At 33.6% G+C, this 17,742-nt stretch overlaps 1 protein-coding gene and 1 long non-coding RNA gene across 2 annotated transcripts; both read right to left on the reverse strand.

Annotated features, from left to right (window-relative positions):
• Nucleotides 1-1,824: 1,824 nt before the first annotated feature.
• Nucleotides 1,825-2,659, reverse strand: LOC108360737 (uncharacterized). Its single transcript, XR_001847174.1, has 5 exons — nt 2,563-2,659; nt 2,441-2,502; nt 2,323-2,388; nt 2,155-2,266; nt 1,825-2,098 (listed from the first exon to the last, which is right to left on the reverse strand). It is a non-coding gene; the product is annotated as an uncharacterized LOC108360737 (long non-coding RNA).
• An 11,276-nt stretch (nt 2,660-13,935) lies between these two features.
• On the reverse strand, nt 13,936-15,988 carry LOC108360734 (elongation of very long chain fatty acids protein 4-like). Its single transcript, XM_017613155.1, has 3 exons — nt 15,805-15,988; nt 15,529-15,713; nt 13,936-14,807 (listed from the first exon to the last, which is right to left on the reverse strand). Exons 1-3 carry the CDS (start codon nt 15,863-15,865, stop codon nt 14,223-14,225), a joined length of 831 nt encoding a protein of 276 aa, XP_017468644.1. The 5' UTR covers nt 15,866-15,988; the 3' UTR covers nt 13,936-14,222.
• Between the last annotated feature and the right edge of the window lie 1,754 nt (nt 15,989-17,742).

Raw genomic sequence — 17,742 nt, forward strand, 5'->3', positions numbered from 1 at the left:
GAAATAACTTTATTTTGCCCTTTAAACCTACTTTATTTTTTATGAATGAGGCCATTCGAATATAAGGTGCATGATGCAATAATGAAAGGTGTTGTACGTTGTGACAGCCCGAAATCGAACTACCTTAGGTCAATATTGTATTTTGGAAGTACAAGAAAAACGGGAAGAAAAAAAGCCCTTTAGTTGAAAAAGTACTAAAATCTCAACAGCGTTCCGATTATCTGAATAGGTATATATATGGCTTGGTAGTCTCATAAAGTTGTAGATAATTAAAATAATAAAATAAGGCGCGTTTTTATTCACAGGAATATGATAATTTGCTTAAAATTTTTGAGCTGATAATACCCAGCTAGAACAGTATGGCATATATAACTCCTTTTATAAGCCGCATCACTAAGAAAATTATCCCTTGTGAATTTGAAATGTTTCCCTTATATTGTACAGGCCAAATAGAGGAATTAATTTACGTGTGATATTTTGTCCCCCTCTTTCAAATGGGCTTCTTGTGCGCATATATCAGGTTTGATAGCTGTTGACCATACCAATAATGCCTCATACTTAGTTTTACTAGATCAATTCGTGTTCTCGAGAAAAAAAATTTCACGATTCAAAAATCTGAGTATAGCGGCCAAATTCTTTTCTAAAAATTTTGAAAATTCTCCGTTTTTGGCCTATATTTGCTTTGTATGGTATTTGCCATAAAATATAAGCCAAAAACGATAAATGTTCAAAATTTGGAGAAAAAAGATTTTTCAGATTTTTGGATCGTGAAAATTTTTTTTCTCGGAGAACACGAATTGATCTAGTAAATCTGAGTATGAGGCATTATTCGTATGCCAACAGCTATCGAACCGGATATATTCGCACTAAGGTTTTGTTGTGTTCCACAGTGTTATATAAGGGATACTTTGAGGAATCATATAAACAATTATACATTACCCAAGTTCACGTACATCCAAATTATTTATTTGTTTTTGAAATTAACAATATATTTCAGAATTTATAATTAATACGTTGTGTTCATTTTAGTAAATGCACTTTGATTTTTAATTGTACAAAATTTATTATATACATACAGTATCGGTCATATCAATAGCAACCCTATTTCAAAGTGATATTATTTCCCTCTCATGTTAATTTATTTCTAAGAATTTACAATAAAAATAAAGTTCAATTCCTAACAAAACCCAATTTTAAAACTTCGTAGAAAACTACAAAAAATACAACAAATTTTCACCCAAAATTCACATTTTTTTTTTATAGCCCCTTCAATTTTAGTCTTATTATATGCAAGTTTGAAGTGGCTAAAAATTACCTTTGATTTTTTAGAATCGATATAATAACAAATCGTGTTTAATCGTCTTCCATATACCGAAAAATGCGACTATTTATCCATGGCTGAGTGGAATATCGACCTATCTCGGCAGCCAGGTCGAAAACACTCGATATCAGAAAACTTTTCAACGCCCTAATTCAAAATTTGGCTGGAAAACGCCCTATTTTAGAATTTGATTGAAAAATGCCCTATCTCAGAACTCGGTTCAAAAACACCCTATCTCAGCTGGCGATCCAAAAACGCCCTATCAGCACATTTTCAAAGTATTTTCATTTGAGATAGGACTTTTTTGAACCGAATAATAATAATAATATACTATATACATATCTAGTTTTAACATAAAAAAAATTATGTACACATTAATTGTCTATGCATATCTAAGTCAATATATGTGATATATATGTACATACATCTACATATCGTCGTTTAAAGTACAAAACCGTGTATCAGTAAAATGCCAAACCGCGTATCAAGATAATGCAAACCCAACGAGGTTGCATACATTATTTTCTAGAGAGTGAAAACACTCATATTTCAAAATGGTTATCTTTTTTTAAAGAGCAATCGCATTTTTGGCTAATATGTATCAGGAAGAATGGATAAGGATTGAGCCAAGAACTTGTGTGAGCAAATCCAATTTTTAGCATCAAATGTCAGTTACGCGGTTTTGTACTTAAACGACGATGCTTATGTTAACAGGAACGCTGCAATTTAATACACGGGTGAAGCAGGAACGCAGCACAGCAGAAGCATATAAACAATCTGCAAATGAATGGCTTTTTAGGTTTTTAACAAACAAACACCTGGTTTCAACTTACTTCAACGTGTCTAAAGCACAACGCACACACTATTGCAAAGGCGCAACAGGGACGCAACACTATAAAACACGGGCGGAGCAGGAACGCAGCACAACAGAAGCGTCCACAAAATCTGCGAATAAATGGTTCATTAGGTTTTGAAATAACAAAGAGCTGGTTCCAACTTACTTCAAAATATCTGCAGGATGATGCACACAATCAAATTCGGCCGCAGCTGCAGTTCACCAGAGAATGCTGCAAATGGAATGGTTCATCAATGAAGTCAAAATAATATGTTGTAACTTACGTGTATTAGCTCTTAATTACAATACCAGCACAGGTCGGCCAGGAAAACACTAAGGAAATTACCTAATAAATGCAAAATTATAATTAATTTGTAAAATAAATCGGTTTTATTACAATACTTACCAAATTTCAAGCAATTAGAAAACAAATGTCAGCGAATAAGAACAAAACGAACAACGAAAATTGAATCAATGTAGCTTGTTTAGAATTTTTTTCTTATATTTTGGGAAATGTTCAGTGAAATTAGCAAAGAAACAACACAGTTTCTCCTAAGGTAGTTCAAGATGGCGGATTAGAGCGAGAAGTTGCCAACGTATAACACCTTTCTTTATTGCATCATGTATAAGGTGGTATGTGTATGTTATGTAACAAAATTAATGGTTGACAGAGTGCTACAAAATTGAACATTGAAAATTAGTTCATTTTTTTTTTAAATTGAAGCAGAGAATGACGATAAGGTACCACTGAAGAAGTCGACGTTGCCATTAAGGCCATTAATAGTGTCGCCTTGGTGTCTGCTATTCTATTCCTTGGTCCGTAGCGCACATAATTTTTTGTTGAGCTAACAGTGTGTAATAGTATTCTTATTCCTTAGATCCGGCTTATTGCAAATTAGACCAAATTGCTCTAATATTTCTGGAGAATCGATGTGACCATTGATGACCTTATAGCAGAATACTATGTCTGCGGCTTGCCTGCGATTTGCTCGTCTCGTGATATCAAGCTGTTTGTTAACATCTTCATGGCTTACGTCAAGACGTCTCTTACCCAAAAATTACGTGATGTGTTCGCAAAGTAGCAAGATGCTGACGATGAGGCACCAGCTAATGCAGAAAACCAAGAAGAAGAACCCGTGAACGAAGAGGCAACACCTGAAGTTGCGAAAGAATGTTCCGTGAAGTCAATGCCTCTGCTAAAGCTGCTGGCGATAAATCATTCGGACCCATTTACCGTTATACAAAAAGTAAATCGTGTCATGGCTGCATCCAGCTAACAGTTTTGATACTAACCATTTGGAGAAATTAAATGCGCATGCTAGTGCAAGTTTTGAGGAGTCACATACCATAGAAACAGAAACGGCAACCACAATAATTTGGGAGCATAAAAGGCCAAAAGAGTAAGCCGAGTTTTCTGAGATTTGGCGTAAAAGGAAGAAATTAACACGTTGAAGGTGGAGAAAGTTCTGAGGGTCAATTGGATTGGATTTCCTGTCCACAACAAATTTAAAATAAATATTTTGAAGGTAAAAAATAAATATGTATAAATTTGAAAAAAAACATTCACACTTTTTAGCCCTTGGCAGTATGTTAACTATGTATGTATGTATATCTTTGAAAATGGATACATATCTGCCTGGGTAATCAAATTAAATATAGTAAAAACTTTTAGCCTATTTCATAAAAGGCCAGTGACAATTATAATATGGACAAATTTACAAAACTCTCCTAATTCTTGTAAGCGGGCTGTGCCCCTCAGATTGGTTACCCCTGACGGAAGACTATTACCAAGCAAGATTAAAAGCATATTCATATTTTTTGCGGCTTTAATTTTTAGCATACATATGCATAGAAAAAAAATTACAATAAAAAAATTAAACAAACTAAATAATTACTGAAAATTAGTTTTACGCGTCTGATAATTTATGTATTTATTTTTGTTAATTCATATGTCTATTATATTTGGTTCATAGGAATTAAACGAAATTTATCAACAAACTAAGCAGTCATTCAACTTAAAATAAAACTGAATGAAAGTTTACGCCCATAATTACCTAAAAACAGTATGTACATGACACCCGTTGTGAATTAATTCATCGTTTCCTTTGGTTTAAGATGAACATGAAATCGCACATATGTATGTATGTACTCGGGACACACGCACGTATGTGTAAATATATATCACTGAACGTAAACAAAAAAATATGTTTATGTATATGTTTGCTTACAAAAAATTTTCATACGACTACAACGAATTAAACAAAATCACTATGAATCTAGATTAAAAAAATCTATATGTTTGTATATGTACACAAAATATATATATGTAGTATGTATGCACATTTAATTAAGTGGTAAAAGTTCAAGAAACGAACTAACCGTCCAACAAATTACTTAATTCCCAAAGGTCCTTACCAACACTTTTTTCGAAATTGCGGTTTTTATAGATTTTGCTAGGAGGTATTAAAGTACACCTTCAGACAAAATTTTAAAGTGTTAGTACCTACCAAAAACAACGAGGTTACATGCCTCTTTTTAAAAAGCCCTACCAGTTTTTGATACTCTTTTTATAATGTTTTTTGCTTCTCCTGTAAGATTAAAAATGTTCGTCAGGGCCTTTGAGGATTAAGGTAACGATATGTACATATGTAAGTATAGACAATATTTTGTTTTACCACACAAACATTACGGTAGCCAGTGGAGAAGTTTTGCTGAATTAGCTTAGTTCGAGGTAAAGTTTTGACACAATACATCGTAAAGTTTTTTTTTTTTTTTAAATTTCTGAGAACAAGTTATTTTTACATTTTGGTATGCAAATTAAGGTGGAGTAAAATTACGTTTTTTTTTGGAAATGGCTTTCACATACATATCTGCAGAAAGTTGCCTTTCTAGCCCAGAAATAATTGTGCAAAATATTATTTGCCTCGTCGTATATGTACTTATTTAATGGCGCCCCGACAGGATTAAGTTCTGACGATTTTCTCCAGCTAGTCCTCTGAGAAGGCTATGCGGTTGACATAGTCTTAATTGCTTGGGGGAGCAGTTGTAAGCACCCGCTGTGATAATACTCAAAGCTAACTCCACCTAACAAAAAGAAACTACTTAATTTTGCTAGAGTGGGGTTTGACAGACGAAAGCTCATATCATCCTACTTCTCAGAGATGACATACCGCGGGCAATAGTGTTCCAGAAGGGATTAAGTACAGAATTACGGAGCAGCGTCTTTGTTTTGAAGAAGATTAGTACCCGGTAAATACATACATATGTGAATAGTATTTATGTGTTCTTTCAGCGACCGAAAGTACTGATTATTTCTAAAATTTTAACTCAAAAAATCATGCTGAAAGATAAATGCTACGAGCATAAGTGGTAAACAAATATACTCTTTGTCACTCGGACTACCTTCGGCGGCACTGAATTTTGTTTTTAAAGTTTTATAAAAAAATATCAAGCTTATGGTAATGGTAATTGTAATTGTAATGGTAATGCTAATGACAATGTTAATGGTACTGGTAATTGTAATTGTAAGGGTAATATAAGTAATAATGGTAATTGTAATGGTAATTATAACTTTAATTGCAATTGTAATGGCAGTCGCCGTTTTCGTTTTCGGGTTCGCCTACGTATTCGTGCTCATTTTCGTATTCGTTTTTGTTCGTGTTCATATCGCTGCCTTAATATAGAAAGGCCCTATCTGACATCGTCGCTGATATACAAAAAGCCGTAACTAACTAAAAATCGAAAATTTACGTTTTAATTGATTATGATGCATTTGATCGCATTATATGGCCCCAAATCGTTTTATGCAATAAAAGATTTTAGTTAGTTACGGCTTTGTGTATTTCAGCGACGATGTGAGATAGGGCCTTTCTATATTAAGGCAACGATATGTATCGTTGTCTCCAGCTTCTCCATCGATTCGCCAACAGTTAGTGAGTGGTGAAACGAACGAACTCAATGAGGTACACCCAAACTCGCTATCGTCCATCTTTGCTAGATAACTTTGTTGTTGCTTTCGCATGCAAAATTTTTCGTTAAGTGGCGAATCGATCCCGGCTTAAGTTTCATTTTGTTAGCGAAAAATAAAACTTAAAAATTACAATCAATTTCTGAGCAAAAAATTAAACCAATATCAATGTATGTAGGTATAGGTAATGGCACTAATAACCGGACAACCCCTAGTAACCGGACACTTCCTTCTTTTTCTTTTAGAAACAAGAGAACGGTTGTACTTAGTAAATAAGTAATGTTACCATTTCAAAATTCAAAGTTGAATCCCTACATTTACGCAAAAAAACTTAGATAGACATGAATATTAAAATATCTTTAAGCGAAACAGTCTAGCCGAAATGCGTCATTAGCGCGAAGAAGCAATATTTCTACATTTGTAGTATCTGTGGGCGCGGAAGCTAGTGCAAATTTAATACGCTGTGTAAGTGACAAGTGAATCAAAAAGTGTTTGTGCAATTTATATATTATTTAAATAATACATTCAGGTAAGGATATTAACAAAATATACGTTTTTTTAATTTAAAATTAGGTGTCCGGTAACTGGATAATATTTTTCTATTTATTTCAGTATCCGGACAGACTGCCCGGTTATTGAAAACTAGTCAACTAGTATCCGGACAGCTTAATTTTAACTTGAATTTAACAGTTTTCCTGCCAAATTCTCACTATTACGAGTTTTTAGTAGCCCCCAAATCGCCCCCTAAACGAAAGAGGATTGACCACGCCTACTGAAAAGCAACCCCTCCCCCCTCTCCCGTTCCCCCTCACCAGCCCACAGCCCCCTCGTGAGCTGTTTGGAAATAGAGGATATTTTGATTTTTTGCAAAGGATTATAACCCTGAGTTATAATTAAAATTCTCCTTTCTGTGTTGCCGAAGAGGAGGGGCTGAACACCTTTTGCAGAGATATTTCGTGGATATTTTTTGTGTTCGACAGCTCAGCTCGGAAATTTGCAAAAAAATACCATATTTCAAACCGAAATTATTAATGAAATAGTGCACAAATATAGAATTTTTTTAAATAAATAAAGCGTAGACTCTTGTCTACAAGTGTGTGTAAAAGTTTTTTGATTCGGGTTAAGGCTAGTTTTCACTATGTCAAATTGAGTGGCATTTGTCGTCAAATAAGTGAAAACGCATTGTCAAAAGTGATCAAAAAGCGGTTTATCGATTGAATTGTATCAGGATAGGTCTTTAGTCGTGTACATGCGCTACGAAATCAGCTATTTGTCAGTTTTTGGCCCATAATATCATCGGTAAAGGTATGGATAAAGGGATAAAGTTGTGTCAAAATATGTCGCCTAATTTTGGCGTCAAAATATGGCATAGTGAAAACCAGTCTTTACGCGTTTGGGCACAGTTACCCGAAATCGTTGTACAAATAAGTAAAGAGTACCCCATTTAAATTATGGAATGTTTTCTCATTTTCTAAATTCCCTGTGGATATTCAGCACAGGTATTACATAAGATTTCTAACTTAATTTATTATTATCTATGATTCATGTACCTAATTACATATGTAGATTTCAATAATTCAAATGACGGGAAGGAATAGAAAAATCCCTGATAAGGACAAGGTAGCAAAAGCTCTTTCGGATATTCGAACAAATAAATGGAGTGTTAAGTTAGGCCCTGATACCTACTTATCGTTAGAAGAAGAGAGACAAATTACGGACTGGGCTATTAACCTATGTAAATGCGGTTTTCCTCTAAAAAAGGACGACCTCCTTAACACAGTCCAAAAAATTGTTAAAGATAGTGGCCGGAAAACGCCTTTCAAAGATAATAGACCAGGAAAAACTTGGCTGAAATTGTTTTTAAAACGTCATCCAATGCTGCAGAAGATACCATAAGAAGCTAGTTTATGGAACTTAAAGAATACCTTACAAATATCGGACAAGAAGACGTTATGCAGGATCCATCTAGAATATTTAATGGTGACGAAACCAGCTTTTCTTTGTGCTCTAAAACTGGAAAAGTAATGGCCCCAAAAGGATACAAGAATGTATATCAAATAACAACTGCAAGTGAAAAAGAAACGATCACTGTTTTAATAACTATGTCTGCTGCTGGAAAAACTGTTCCACCTATGGTTATATTTCCATATGTACGACCACCGAAGGATATTGTAAGCAGTATGCCAGACAGTTGGTTCCTCGGTCGCACAGAAAGTGGGTGGATGCGGAGCGAAACGTTTTACGAATATGTTGCAAATTGTATGGACACTTGGTTGACTGAGCAAAATGTAAAAAGACCTGTCATTTTTTTTTGTTGATGGGCACAAATCTCATTTAACCTTAGACTTGAGTGAGTTTTGCGATAAAAGACAAATAATTTTGTATGCATTGCCACCCAATACCACCCATATTTTGCAACCGGCAAATTGGAAAAATACTGTACGCAGTTGGCAAAATGATAATGTGGGCCAAGTACTTACTAAGAAAAATTTTTGCACATTGCTGCAGATGGTTCTTGAAAATTATGAAAACTACACCACGACGATTGAAAATGGATTTCGAAAATGTGGTCTATATCCATTAGATCCTAATGCGGGAGATTACTCTAAATGTGTGAAGACAAATACCATTAACCTTGCGGAAATTGCTCAGCCACCTTCCACCCTTAATAAGTACAAATTCGCTTCTGAAGTAATTATGGAATTATCTTCTAAACTACGAGATCATGGTATAGATCCGGATATTATATTAAAACTAATAGCTGAGTCATCTGGAAACGAAGAATGTATGAGTAATGGCCGATTACGCTCTCAGATTGAAATGCTCAATATCGTAGAAATACACCTTGTGCAGTAGAAGACATTACTCCAAATGTGCCAAGTCACAATCTTTCGACAATCTCATTGCTAGACGTATCATTAGATAACATTGAAATTCCTTCAGGTGTATTTGTGGTCAACGATGAGGGAATATTAGAATTAGCTGACGAGCAAACACTGGGCAACAACGAAGCAGATTCCAATAATGAACAAGCTGGATCACTTGCCTCGGGATTTTCTTCATCCAATATTTCTGCATCTACCTCCAACGCTATCTCGACTCACCTATTTTATCCAAAACCTGTGGAATTTATAGGTAAAAAGTTTATTTATATATATGTATATATACAATATATTTTTCTGACGTAGTTATCAATTTATGATTAACTTAGGTGAACGGTGTAAGGAAGGTGCATTTAGACCGCCAAGTGCCATATCTTCGAGGGGATGGAGGGAAATTTATGAGCAGAAAGAACAGGAAAAACAATTGAAACAAGAAGCTGTCCTTCAAAGGAAGGAAGAACGATTGGCAAAAAAGAATTTAAAAAAATCCAAAGGAAGGGTTAAGACTGCTAAATAATACTAGCTTTTATTAATTTTATGACTACGAATTAATTTAATTTTCTCAAATTTTCGTTTAAATGAATTATATTATTTTTTATTAGTTCTTGTATTCAAATAAAACTAAATTAGAGATAAAAATAAACGCAATATTGAGTGTCCGGTTGTTAGAACTATCTTGTCCGGTTAATGAAATTGCTGTCCGGTTACCAGTTCATATTCACTTTATTTATAAAAACACAAATAATTAATAGAACGTTGTTATTTATTAACAACTTCATATCAAAATATAACAAGAATATAATAAGGGTTGTTATTTGACTTTCATTTTTATAATATGTTGGATATTTTAAAAGATAAGACGAACCAAAGTCTGAAAATGCGTTAAGTGTCCGGTTATTAGTGCCATTACCTACATGTACTTACACATATACTATGAAGTTCATAGTATGAATATAAGTTCATTTATTTAAAAATTTACGTAGGTGCACGCGATTTCAAAAACATACATTCACGCGTATGTATGTATGTATTTGGAGATATCGTAAGGTACTCAAATGTTTGGACATTGACCAAGGTGTGGGCAGCGTCTAAAATTCTTAAAAATTGTTGCCGATACCGGTATTCCCTGAAACATCAGAGTTCATTTATTTTATCATGTAAACACCTTACTGCCCATACTCACATACATACATATGGATGTGCATTTATTTATGTTTCCACACATATTTATTTAAGAAAGTAGGTGTAAAAATTGCGAAACAACGATGACGTTATCAATCCACCTATAGTCAGCGATTCATTGCATGGCATTTGTAGAATGCCTCAACGGCGTGCAAAATTTTCATTGAGTAAAATTTGTTTCTCTGACGTTATTAACAACTTTAAATTAATTTTCTCGTTTCGCTGACGTCGATAGCATTTGGGTGTGTGTAGTTGTTTATTTACGAACGGTGGTTTTGTGTTTTCAGCAAATCCATAAAATTTTACCACCTACATTTTCAATTTACAATTCCTAATTTTAAATTTTCTTAAACTTTTGTGTTTGTATTTTGTTTATTTTGTGTCGAAATCAATTGCTTTTCATTAATTAGCAAATCCTTTTTTTTTTTTCTTTGAATGAAATGAGATTAAGTGCTAAATTTAGTTTGCCACGTCGGTGATTGCCTTCAGTTTTTAGATAAATAAATACAAACATTTGTGATTATACATAAATAAAAATTTGTTTGCCAACTCGCTGCTGACGAAAGAACCAATTATGACTTCATATATACACATGTTTTGTCCCAAAAACACGCAATTATGGAATTTTGAAAATGTTTTTGAATTATTAAGACTTCATTTATTTGGTTTAGAATTGTAATCTGAAAATAACTAATTAAAAAATTTAGTCAGTTTTAGACGTTTACTTGGAACTATATAGGCCACCTGGTTTCGGAAAACAAAAGGCTTAACTTACCTAACTACATAAATTATCGATTAATTAGAAGGCATACATATATATTTAGATATATTTTCATCTTAGGTCAGGTTAAAGTGGCTGAATGTTGACAAAGATAGTGTTGCCCATAAGGCAGTGTCCGGTTATTAATCGGAGAGAAAAGCGGTCAAGCCGTGTGAGAGCTATGGGTCGCTTTACATCAACTTTTGGTCAGATTTATCTGGTAGTATGACAAACTATGAAAAACGCTACTGTGGTCCGGTAAGCAAAAACTGCGGTTTAGAATTAGTTCACCGGAGTGAATCCCGCTATCCACTTTTTCGTTTAGCTTGAAACCATCTGACCTTTCTGAATGAATACAATTTTTTATTTTTTTTTTCGAAATTTTTGGATTTTTGACTTCTTGAATTTTTTTGAGAAATTTTGGTATTTTAAGCAATACTTTCCGAATTTTTCGAACATTTAAAGAATCTATATCGAATTGACCAAATGTTTTCGAAACTTCTGTAGCAATTTTCCTGCAGCTTATATGGAGAATAACTGGGAATTTTTCAGAATTTTTCCGAATTTCATAGAATTATTCAGAAGCCTTCAGAACTATCAGGATCTCATAAGAATTTTCCGGAATTAATACAAATTTGTCGTATTTTTTAACGAATTTCCTTTTGATATTTTCTTAAAATTTATTTGTATTTGACGGTTTATTTTTAATTTTTCCGAGCTTTACGAACTGTCCAACTTTTTTCGAATTCTCCGTAGCAGGTTTAGTGCAGCTTATATAGAGATAATTCACTGAATGACTCGGAATTTTTCAGAATTCTTCGGAATTTCAGAGTATTTTTTAGAGTCTTCGGATTTATCGGGATTTGCTCGAAATTATTTCTATATTTTGGCCTTTTTTTTTTGGAATTTTAAGAAATATTCCTAATTTTTCCGAGTTTTTCGAAAATTTTAGGAATCTTAACGAATTGTCCAAATCTTTTGGAAATATCTGGAGCAGGTTTACTGCAACTTATTTGGAAATTTCCAGAATTTTTCAGAAGTCCTCCGAATTATTGGGATATCATCACAATTTATCGGAACTAATCACAATTTTTCGTATATATTTTTTAAACACTCCTATTTTTTTAATTCATGCAAAATTTGAGGAATCGTAAAGGATTTTCCAATTATATGGATATATCCCATTGAATAACTCCGAATTTTTAAAAATTTTTCGGAAATATTCAGAATTTTTCGGGATTTCATAGAGCTTCTAAGAAGGCTTTGGAAATATCGACATTCTATTAAAAGTTTTCGGAATCACAATTTTTCGTATTTGGTTTTGAAATTTTTTGTATGTACTCTTTACATTTGTGTAAGACCTTACACTCACCTAGCTTAGACTAGCTAAGAGCTATTAAACATATTGAACTCGTGCTGAAGAACTGCCTTTTTTTAATAATACCAACTTTAGACAAAAATTAGCATACTTTCTTCCCTTTCTTCTTCTCGCCTTAGATACACTTTTCTTTTTCTGAATTGGCGCAGTAGCCGCCTAAGCGTTTCTATCCGAGCCTATCAAAGTAAGCCAATCGATTCTCTTATTCGCTAACTGGCACCAACTCACACAAAGTCCTTCAGCTCCTGGCCTTTCCATCACTGAGGAGGCCTTTCTCTTCCTCTGTTACCAGCATGGTAACCCGCGTTGAATACATTCATAGGTGGAGCGATTCTCTTCATACGTACGACTTGACCAAACCAACATAGCCACTGTATTTTAACTCGCCGCACTATGTCTATATCGTTGTAGAGCTCATACAGCTCATCGTTCCTTCGTTTGCGGTATTCGCCATTAGCAATGAGTAAAGGCCCGTAAAATGACTCCTTAAGCTTTGAGTGGAAATGACCACGAAAATTGGTCAGTGTGATGCCCTCTTTCAAAGTTATAGCATGGTAATTGTGTTTCAGAAAGAAAGTCGAAATTTGTTGGACTGTCTAATTTTCAGTTTATTTTAGTTTTATTCTTGTTGCGTTTATGTGGATATTTTTTATTAGTTCTTATACAAAAATATACAGGGTGTCTTAGACCACCCGTCCAGCCACTCTAAAATGGAGGAACATGTTTTTTTTTATTCAAAATATGTAAAAGTATGACCTACCAAATCAGAGATGCCCTTTTGGTGGTATTACCGACTTCCGGATGTTTGACCTACAGTTTCGGATTCTGAGGATAAAAATAGGTAGCATTTGTTTGAAACTTTTTTCTCGGAAGTGCCTCTTCAAACTTCTAAATGACCTTCGAACTTGAATTCGTCCTGTACTTCTGAAATGTTTTTTAATAAAAAATAAAAAAATATGAATTACCGTGTCGGGGATGTTCTATATTTTGGTCGTATTACAAACTTCTAGTTTAGACCGGGCGTGAGTTAAACAGACCGGAAGTCAATTGCTATAATCGGAAGTCCATTCCAAAAAACAGTTTCCGACAAAAGTTATGAGTTTTATGCGCAGAATCTGAATCTATGGTAAAACCTGTATATCCCATTTGAAAAAAAAAAACATTTCCCTACATTTTAGAGGGGGTGTACGGCTGGTCTAGGACTCCTTGTGTATGTATAAATTCTGTTCCTTAACCAATGTTAAATTAAACTTATTTTTTTTTATTATAACCCCCGAAAAGTAATCATAGATAAGGGCCTGATTATAGTAGTTAATATATGTACTTACATTTTTAGTTTCCCGAGTGCTTTAACGCTTTACCACAATTCATAATTTATGGATGGTTTGCACTACTAGGATGCGGCAGTCACCCAAATGTTGCTGGAATTTCTTGCCTCAAGTCATCTGAGTAAAAAAAAATTGCGACAAGAAGCAAGAAAGATCAACGATATGTGTACAGAAAATATGTACATGGCAGGACAAAAGAAGTTCAAAAGCTAAAAGTAATAATTTTGATTATTTTTTTTTTTGTTATATCAGAAAATTAAAATTTATTCTATTAAGCCGCTACTTATTTTTATTTGCTGTATATTAACTAAACAAACAAATATCCTTTAATTTATTCAACGTTACAACTATTCGTAAATGCCTACACATCAATTTTCTTAAAAGATAGATATAGAAAATATTCATATTTTTTTTATTAATGAAACAATCAATATGTATAATATTTTATACATACATATGTATAGATCGTTTTGGATCAGTTGAGATATCACAAAATTTTTTATAAAATAATGTGCATAATAGCAAATGCATATTTCTAACCTTAAATTTACATTGAACTCCGTTAGTTATTATAATTTCTTTTTAGCGTTAGTTTTAGGCTTTGGTTTTCTTATATAAGTTTTAATATAGAAATTGGTAAACAAAATAATCATAATTGTGGCTTGCGTCAAAGTACCCAAACACCATGCCTTAGCTACCGGACAATCTGGCACCACCACCAGCGGCCAAATTTGATGGATAAAATCGATAATAAATTGTATTAGTTGAATTTGAGTGATGTACTTTTTCCACCACAACGATTTCTTCATATCCGGATGAATTGAGCTCAACAAATAATAAACGTACATTACTGAATGAACGAAAGTGTTGATCATGGCCACCGTGGACGCATGACCGCCCGAACCGGGCCCCCGAATATAAAGGAATACGAAGGAGGTCATCATTATGTGATGGTAGACATGCAGAAGTGTAATTTGTTTGTAGCTCTTGCGCAATACGAAAAATACAGTCTCCAGATAATCGAGGAACTTATTGCCAAGATATAAGAGTCCACAAAATATTTCGAAACCTTTCTGCGGGTGATCATACGGCAGTCGTTCGATGCAACCAATTCCACCTGGTCGATTGATGTATATTGACACTAAGAGAATGCTCTATGCAAGGAAGAGAGAAATGGAAACAAGTTGAAAATATAGTACAATTTGAAGACAAATGTTGGAAGTAATTGCAAATAATAAATTTCACAAATAAAAATGTTGATATAATTGCGAAACTAGGGCCACATACATATAGTAAAACTGCGTTTTTGTTTTTCCCTCTGACGTCAGGCTTTTTTCAAAAGGACTTTGAAATTTAGAAAATTTGGTTAACTAAAAAAAAATTTAATAAATGCAGCGCAATGCTGGTATCAAACAAAATAGAAAATTCTGTAGCATTGAAGAAGATTCAATTTTTTGGTGCACAAGGACGAATAGGTATTGAAAATGTCCTTTCAAAATTGTATCCTTGAATATCCTATATTTGTTTTTCAAAAAGTTATATGTTAAGGACAAATATGCACACGCCCACAACCTTGACATTCGTCCTTTTAGTTGCAGTTTAAAAACAAAATAAAAATAAACTAAAGCACTTTTTCAATATTTATTCGTCCTTGTGACCCAACAAATTTTAAATTAAATCAACAGAATTTTCTCTTGAGTTTGGTACGCATATTGTTATTTTACAATGCACTGAGTTCTTTTTAATAATTTTTTGAATTAGACGTCAATGAGAAAAACTAAAAACGCGATATTCCTATATTTCGCGAGTTTGGAAATTTTTGTGGTTTCTATTGCACGGCGTAATATATGAACTTGCTTGCTTTCCAATACATACCAGTATGATCATGATAGAGTTGAAAACTATTTGAAATACATTGTAGACCAAAAGTACGCGCCTTAGATCGTACGGATTACGTTTGCGCATCAGCCATGGTCCGATTCGAAAGACGTAAAGCAGAAATATAGCATCAACAACTATAACTGGCCATATAGCTCCATGGAATGGCAGGTATTTATATCCTGAAAATACAGTTATATATATGTATTACANTTTTTTTTTTTTTTTTTTTTTTTTTTTTTTTTTTTTTTTTTTTTTTTTGTAGATAATTACCCTCTGGTGATGCACAAGGACTTGTGAGAAAGTCGTAGACGGTCCTTATAATGTTCGACATTATTTTCACACTACTCCGATTGGCACGACTTTCCCGCTCGAGCGATAATTTAGTATAGAGACATAGACATTTTTGCTATTATTTCAATGAAAAAAACATTGAATTGAACGCAGTAATTCGTATGTTCAATGTACGAAATCACTTTTATTTATTTTATTTTGCTCACTTAAAAAATGGGTTGAATTTACATATCATTACTGGCCGTTGTAAACATGCATGCGTAGACATAGGTTCATTTTCAAATGTTCCACGTGAATACTACTAGTACAACACCTATGTATTTCTCTTATTTCCCTATAATGCGTTTCTTTGTTCTTCAATTGGAATATTGTCTATATTCCGTTTCAAACGTACTACTTTACATTGGCCAGAACCCTGCGAGGAAATCAACTAGTCCATAGTTGTGTAAATACTTATGTATGAACATCAAGTGAATTTTTGACATATACATTAGGGCGGGGCAATTTGTAAGGGAGATTTTTTAAACTACGCGCGTGGCCAAAAGAAAATTGCTTTTTAAATAAATTTAGCGCTTGCCAAATTGCGTAAATAGGTTTCGTAGCATTTTGCTGTAGTGTCGTAAAGAAGTGTATAAAAACATGCTATAAGGGTTTTTTTTTGGTGTGAGCAATCCATTTCTACACTTCCCTTTTTCTTTAAATTCCATAAGAGGGGGGAACAGTGAACATTTCCACATCTTCTTTAAAACCTATTTCGCAACTTGGAAAACTCTAAATTGAGTTTATACCCATGGTTCCTGTGGCAAATTTGCTTAGAATTACAAATAGAATCATTCTATGCTATACGCGCATAGTAAAAATTACATACATATATAGTCTGTTCCAATAACAGTCCGGTTTACAGGATTTAGTCAGAACTTAAAGGAAGTCATGTCTATTGACCAGTGCTTCAATTGTCATTGTAGGGTTTTAAACTTCTCGTTGACAATATTGTCGCTAGCCATATGAAATTTATATGTAATTCATATCGCCGTTTAAAGTACAAAACCGGGTATCGTCATTCTGCAAAACCGCGTAACTGACATTGGCTGCCAAAAATTGGATTTGCTCACACAAACTCTTGGCTCCATCCTTATCCTTTCATCCTGAAATATACTAGCCTAAAATGCGATTGCTTTATATAAAAGAGAACCATTTTGAAATATGAGTGTTTTTACGCTCCAGAAAATAATTTCTACAACTTCATATACGCGGTTTGGCATTTTGTTGATACGCGGTTTTGCATTTTGTTGATACGCGGTTTTGCCCTTTAAACGACGATATGCAATAATTGTATTTGCATTACTTTAGTTTTCCGAAATACTCAAGTTATTGAATAGAAATAAAATGCGCGCAAAATTACCATATAAATAAATTTAGAAAATTCTGCTGTGAAAACTTCCCGGCAGAGCTTTTTAGTTTTCTCTATATTGTTGCGACAATTTTGTCAGAGTGACAGTTGTCACCACCATTGTCGACAATATTCCAGTATTTTGACTGTCGCTTTTCAAAAATTTTCACAGCTCCCTACAAGCGTATATGAAATAGAAAAAATGTCGACGACAAATCTGACATTGAAATTTTATGGAAAAGTCGACAATTGTCGCACCTGTCACTTTTATGACATAGGTTGATTATTATCTTCCTTTTTTTTAGCTCGGAATGTAACTATGTAATATTGATGCGCCTAAAAGATGCAGCGTTTTCTATTCTCAAGTTACATACCTGATGACAAGTACGAATGGCAATTATAATAGGGAGGTTTTAGTTTTTTAAACTACAATTTTATTCTTAAATATTCCTTATCCTTTTCAAGCAATTTTGTTGTTGTTATTTTGCTATGAATGTACCGTCCAAGCTTTAACCAAAACCATATAT

Source organism: Rhagoletis zephyria, unplaced genomic scaffold, assembly GCF_001687245.7.
Source record: "Rhagoletis zephyria isolate East Lansing unplaced genomic scaffold, Rhagoletis_zephyria_1.1 Rzeph_scaffold_00618, whole genome shotgun sequence".
NCBI lineage: Eukaryota > Metazoa > Arthropoda > Insecta > Diptera > Tephritidae > Rhagoletis > Rhagoletis zephyria.

Excerpts from the sequence above, each read along its gene's own strand:
- LOC108360734 (XM_017613155.1), bottom strand. The coding sequence starts at position 15,865 with ATGTCGAACATTATAAGGACCGTCTACGACTTTCTCACAAGTCCTTGT. Across the intron at positions 15,714-15,804 it reads TCCTTGTGCATCACCAGAGG|GATATAAATACCTGCCATTC; the intron begins GTAATTATCTAC and ends CTGTATTTTCAG. Across the intron at positions 14,808-15,528 it reads ACTCTATCATGATCATACTG|AGCATTCTCTTAGTGTCAAT; the intron begins GTATGTATTGGA and ends TTCCTTGCATAG.